Source organism: Panthera onca, chromosome B4, assembly GCF_046562875.1.
Source record: "Panthera onca isolate mPanOnc1 chromosome B4, mPanOnc1 haplotype 2, whole genome shotgun sequence".
Taxonomy (NCBI): domain Eukaryota; kingdom Metazoa; phylum Chordata; class Mammalia; order Carnivora; family Felidae; genus Panthera; species Panthera onca.
This window is the reverse complement of record NC_138345.1, coordinates 41671911-41677542: the sequence shown is the minus strand read 5'-3', so window position 1 is coordinate 41677542 and position 5632 is coordinate 41671911. Positions and strand designations below refer to the sequence as shown.

At 50.4% G+C, this 5632-nt stretch overlaps 1 protein-coding gene across 3 annotated transcripts; it reads left to right on the top strand.

The window, feature by feature from the left end:
- Nucleotides 1-153: 153 nt before the first annotated feature.
- Nucleotides 154-5393, top strand: RBP5 (retinol binding protein 5). Of its 3 annotated transcripts, none has more exons than XM_078450128.2 (4): nucleotides 154-605; nucleotides 2161-2339; nucleotides 4390-4491; nucleotides 4603-4930. In XM_078450128.2, the coding sequence occupies exons 2-4, from the start codon at nucleotides 2169-2171 to the stop codon at nucleotides 4702-4704; spliced, it is 375 nt and encodes a 124-aa protein (XP_078306254.2). In that variant the 5' UTR covers nucleotides 154-605; nucleotides 2161-2168; the 3' UTR covers nucleotides 4705-4930. The 3 variants fall into 3 exon arrangements, with proteins under 3 accessions (XP_078306254.2, XP_060514497.2, XP_060514498.1); XM_060658514.3 differs by lacking the exon at nucleotides 154-605 and adding an exon at nucleotides 1601-1874; XM_060658515.3 differs by lacking the exons at nucleotides 154-605; nucleotides 4603-4930 and adding exons at nucleotides 1603-1874; nucleotides 4937-5393.
- Nucleotides 5394-5632: the final 239 nt, after the last annotated feature.

Sequence of the window (5632 nt, the reverse complement as noted above, 5' to 3'; positions counted from 1 at the left end):
CACAGCCAGGCGAGGATTGATGGGGTCGCTGACCAATCGGGTGGCGGGGGGGGCCCAGGTGCTGCAGGGCGGGGGAGGGAGCCAATGGGACTGGGGAGCAGGGGCGGGAGAATGTGTTAGGGCTTTTTCCCTAGACTGCAATTTGCGGGCGCAAGGGAACTGCGGGGGCTGGGGAGGAAGCTGGAAAGCCGTAGAGGGGGTGGGAAATAAGAGGGACATTGGGAGAATCGAGAAGCTAGATGCCCGGGGGAGGGAAGGGGAGACGTCAACGAAGACCTGAGCGAGGCGAGGAGGGGCACTATTCACGTCACACCACCACCACCACCACCACCACCACCACCACCACCAGCAGCTCTGCATTAACCTCTTTTCACAGCCCTTTCCAACAGCAGGTTCCTGCTGCGTGCCCCCCGGGAGCCCGTGAAGCAAAACCCAAACCAAACCGGAGAGATTGTAGCATTTCAGTTTCTGGCCCCAGTATCTGAGGAAACCATCGGATGGTCAGCAGGGAGGTGGAAAGAGTTCCGGGACTGGAGGAAGAGTGAGCTGTTTGTGTACCCCCCAACACACACACACACACACCTGTGGAAACAAGTCACTAGCAGGTGGGATTTTTCTCCATTGCCTAGGCTCTCTGCCTCCCTCTCCCTGCTTTTCCCACCTTAAACCATGATGAACCAATCCAGCTGATTCTGAAGCCAGCCAGGGAAGTTGGTAGGTCTGAGAGAGAGAGAGAGTAAGAGGGAGAGAGAGAGAGAGAGAGAGAGAGAGAGAAGGGGATGGGGGTGGAGGCGAGGTACACAATAATTTAGGCAGCCCCAGCAACGGGACTACATCTGGTAAGCATAGGCTGTCCAAAGGCTGGGAACTGGGGGGTGATGGTTCCATCAGTGACTTCAGAGGGAGAGGGAAACCCCTGGGTCCCAAGCTAAAGAGCAGAAAATTCTCCAAAATAGCTAACCAAACTCCTCCCTCACTTTCTGCTCTGGACTTTGAACCCAATACCTCGCACTGACAACCCTCTCTTTGCTTGGGAAGAGCACTATTGGACAAAGAGTTTGGAATCCAGAGTTGGGGCCCCAACTCGGTGAAGCTGTCTGAGGGAGTTGTGGGAGGCAGCACTGGAGAATTCTCTTCACGGTGGCTCCTGGCCAGCTGACTGTCACCCCTTCTTTCCCCACCTCTTCCCCCTCATACCTTTCGGGATCCCTGACTCAATCCCAGGATCTCAGGATATTGTTAGAACTCGTCCCTGGATGAGTCTGGAAGCTCCCCCCGCCCCCACCACACAGCAGGACCAGACCTCTCCCAGGGGAGACTGCCCCCCTCAGAGCTCTGGAACAGTTCCCAAACCTGCCAGAAATGGGCTGGAAGCCAAAACTGACCTTCGAAAAGGGTCAAGTCTTGGATGACAGACAGCCCCAGATACTACTTCAGGTTCCTTCCTCAGGAAAAGCCGAGGTCAGGCACAAAGCTGTCAAGTTCCTACCCCTCCCTCAGGCTGCAGGCACCAGTCCCAAACTCATCATGGGGGGAGGGGGGAAAGTCTGGTAGGAGCTCTTATTACACCAGGGCCCAGCCCTATAAAAGCCCTGGTAAGCACAGACCTTTACGCAGCAGCCTCTGTGTTCGAGAGTGTTCTGTGTGTGTGTGTGTGTGTGCGTGCGTGCGTGCGTGTGTGTGTGTGTAGAGGCTGGTCTGGAGTCTCTCAGCCTCACCTGCCAGACAACATCTGCTCCCTCCTCATCCTGTCTGCTATATTCTCCTGAAATTTCCATCTCCATCTTGGCCAGCCCAGACAATGCCTCCCAACCTCACCGGCTACTACCGCTTTGTCTCGCAGAAGAACATGGAACATTATCTGCAAGCCCTAAGTAATGGCCTCACCCCTCCCCCAGGCCCCATTCACTCCCCTTTTTCCCTTTCCCTTCCTTCCTCTCTGTCCCACTGAGAAGGAGGAGTGCTGGGGTTAGAAGCTGTGGAAAGGCTCAGGTGGGGGCAGGTGAGCTGGGATCCGTTTCTAGCCAGGAGCACTGGTAGGAGAGTCAATCTCTAGTCTTACACCCAGCTAAAGGGAAGCTCACAGCCCCAAGGTACTGCTGCAGGAGGGAAGTTCCTGGCTGGCTGGTGGGACCCCTGCTAAGAGCTAGCCCCCCACAGACATCGGCATGGCCTTGAGGAAGATAGCACTGCTGCTCAAGCCAGACAAGGAGATTGACCATCAGGGCAACCACGTGATAGTCAAGACCCTCAGCACCTTCCGCAACTACATTCTGGAATTCGATGTGGGAGTTGAGTTTGAAGAAGATCTAAGGATCGTGGATGGACGAAAATGCCAGGTACTTTTCCCGGGGGGTTGGGGGAGGGCATGTGGGAGAGCAGATAGGTGCCTCTTAACAGTCTGAGGCAAAACTAAGGGACCTCTTCCAGCCAGAGAAAGTGACCACCACAGCAGGCTGCAGAATCCCTAAGGTAACAGTCTCCGGGTGCTTCCCCCAAACCACTCTCTCCTGCCCCCTCTTATCACCAGCTAAAGGACAAAAAGAGCAGGTCACCTTCAGTCCAAAGAAGAAATATTTGCTCACCCTCTAGCCTGTGACACAGTTGGTCAATGCAGAGTCTCCTTTCCCTTAGCCTCTCTGACTCCACTCTCTTCTACTTCTTTCTGTTTCTCATGCCGTCTTTTTGGTCTTTTTTGCAGACCCTAGTTCCCCTATTAACCCCTTTATCTGGGATTCCCCCCCAGTATTTTGTTCTTGACTTTGTCTCTCTTGTCTGTACACAGCCATCAGCTAAATCATCTATACCCATGCATTCTGCTACCATCTGTAAGCTGTCCTTAACTTGTATTCTCCAGCCAGATCTGTCTCCCGAACTTCAGGGTGAAGCTTTCATCTGTCGGACAATGTTTCCATCTGCATGCGCCAAGCTCGAATCCAAATTCATTATCTTCCTACCCAAACCTATTTCTGCTTTTATATTTACCGCCTTTGTTAATGGTGATAACCAGGCAGACCAGAGACCTGGGAATCACAGTCAACATGTTCTGTTCCCTTACCCCTTCGCCCCAACACACACACACACACACACACACACACCCCACATCTAGTTGGTCAAGAAATCCTTATAAGATCTACACTGTCTGATATAGTTGCTACTAGCCATATACAGTTATTGAACACTTGAGATGTAACTAGTCCAAACTGAGGTGTGTTATAAGTATAAATACATAGTGAGTTTTTTAAGACAGTACAAAAAAAATGTAAAACATCTCAGTAATTTTTATTTTAATCACGTGCTGAAATTTTAGTGTTTGGGATATTCTAGGTTAAATAAAATATGTCATTAAAATTAATTTCACCTGTTTCTTCTTCCTTTTTTAATGTGGCTTCTAGAAATCTTGCAGTTACATATGTGACTTACGTTCATGGCCCATTTTACTTCACTGAACATCACTGATCCTTCCTAGTCTTTCTTGCGATTACTACCTTTATTTAAGCCCTCACTTCTCACCTGGTGCCCAAAATTGGCCCCCAGGCTTAATCCTCCTCTAATCTACTCTGCATGCTATAGCCACAAGGATTCAACTAAAATGCAAAAGTGACCATGAATTAAACCCTTTCAGTGACAATCCATTATGTTCCAGATGAGGTCCATGGTATACAAGGGTCTTTTCCACAAACACCCTAGTTTAGAGCCTCTTACAACTATTTGACCTTCTCTCTTACCTCTATCTGTTCCTTTCCTTGCTGGAGATGTCCCAGTATCTCCAATCTAACTAACCCCTCGCTTTCTTGAAGACTCAGCTCTTCCCCAACGCTCGCCTGGCATCATAGACACCTGTTTCCTGCTCAATCTGATCAAGATTCTCAGCACCTTGGTTAGCAAGGCCTATTCTATAGGAGGGTTTAAGAAATGCTGATTGGAATGCCAGGCCCGCCCCACTCCAATGGGGGAGGAGGGGTGATTCTTTACTCTCAGGGACACTTCAGCTGTCCTTGAAACTGAGAAAGAGGAGAGATTCCCAGGTGGGACTCCCAACCAATCTCTCTTCTTTCCCAAATGACCTTCCAGGCCAACTGGAAGTATCCCAAGGACCAAGTCTTTGTTCTTCATCACCCACCACCCAATTTTACCCCTGGTTTATCCTGTTCCATCCCTGCCCTACCCTAGTAGTCACCATAGACAAACTATGGCCTCAGTAGCCTGTAGGAGTTGGCAGTGGGGGTGGGGGAGTCATGTTGAATCAAAACCACCCTCTCACTCAGAATGAAGAGGCTGGAGCAAGACAGTATCTGCTGCAGTGTGAAGCGGGGCAGCCCAGAGTGAGTTGGATGCATTTGGGGTGTTCTGCCTCCAAATCTTCCCTTATTCTTGCTTTCCCTATAGACCATAGTAACCTGGGAGGAGGAGCAGCTAGTATGTGTGCAGAAAGGGGAGGTCCCCAACCGAGGCTGGAGACACTGGCTGGAGGGAGAGAAGCTGTATCTGGTAAGCTCGGTGAGGGCTGGGAGAGGGGTTTCATCCCCCTGTTTGGGCTAAGACACATCCCCTTGCCCAAATCAAAGCAGTCTCCTACTCCACTCCCTACCCCCCTCCAAGGAAGGCAAGCAAGAAAGGAAAACAAAAACACTGGGAAGAGTAGAGAGAAGAAATAGAGGGGCCAGTTGGGCCCCTGGCTACAAATCAGATGCATGTCCATAAATCATGACTGGAGAGATGGAGACTTAGCCGTTTCACATTCTGTGACCCAGCTTCCTTCCTTCCTCTGGGGTGAAAAGTTGAAGGTTTGGGACAATGATACAATTCCCCATACATCAAGCACTCCGACTGCTGTATCCTGAAGGATTAAATGGGGCTCCAGGACCTCAAGAAAGGAACTCTGGCTGGCAAGAACCTTCTTTCTCTCTCCTCATTATTCCTACTGTGTCCCCAGGAACTGACTGCAAGGGATGCAGTGTGCGAGCAGGTCTTCAGGAAGGTCAAATAGCCAGACTGCACCGGTCCCCAGGCTCCTCCTGGAGAGGAGGCCTTGTACCCCTGCAAGCCAGATTGTTCCAGGTCAGCAGTCCCTTTTTTTGGGCTGCTTACTCTCCCTCCAGGTCCCTCCTCCCTCCTCCCCATGTTAATCTATAACTTGTAGCCCCCAGGCCAAAGTCTTTTGTCACACTCCACTGCCTCACATCTGGTTCAAGGTCTGGCCTCCTGGATGAAAGAAACAGGCAAAGGGGAAAGACCCCTTGAGAACAGTGGATCTCAACTCTCTTCATTTCATTTGGTTTCTTCTTTTCCATCTAAGAAAGAACTAAGCTTTGAGCATTTGAGGACTAGTAAGAACTCTTCCTGGTGAAACTTCTGGAAAACTGAGTTGGGTTCAAGAATGTAAACAGGAGCTACTGGTAGAGTTGTTGTTGTTGTTGTTGTCTGTTTCCTTGTCTTTATTCTCAAGAAAGCCTCATGTGCTCAACAGAACCCATCCCAAGGCACAGCCTCACCCACACAGAGTTCAACAGACCACACGTACCAATGTCTGAATGAATCCTAGCTATCTTATATTTCCATCCTACACTTTGGGGAAGAGGGATGGGACAGAGTAAGACCCTTGTTCAGTGCTGGGGGAGGCTACAAAACT

What these genes read in the sequence shown, in the direction of transcription:
- RBP5 (XM_060658514.3), top strand. Translation starts at nt 1,802, where the DNA reads ATGCCTCCCAACCTCACCGGCTACTACCGCTTTGTCTCGCAGAAGAAC. An exon ending in ACATTATCTGCAAGCCCTAA is followed by an intron (nt 1,875 to 2,160) that starts GTAATGGCCTCA and finishes AGCCCCCCACAG; the next exon opens with ACATCGGCATGGCCTTGAGG. An exon ending in TGGATGGACGAAAATGCCAG is followed by an intron (nt 2,340 to 4,389) that starts GTACTTTTCCCG and finishes CTTTCCCTATAG; the next exon opens with ACCATAGTAACCTGGGAGGA.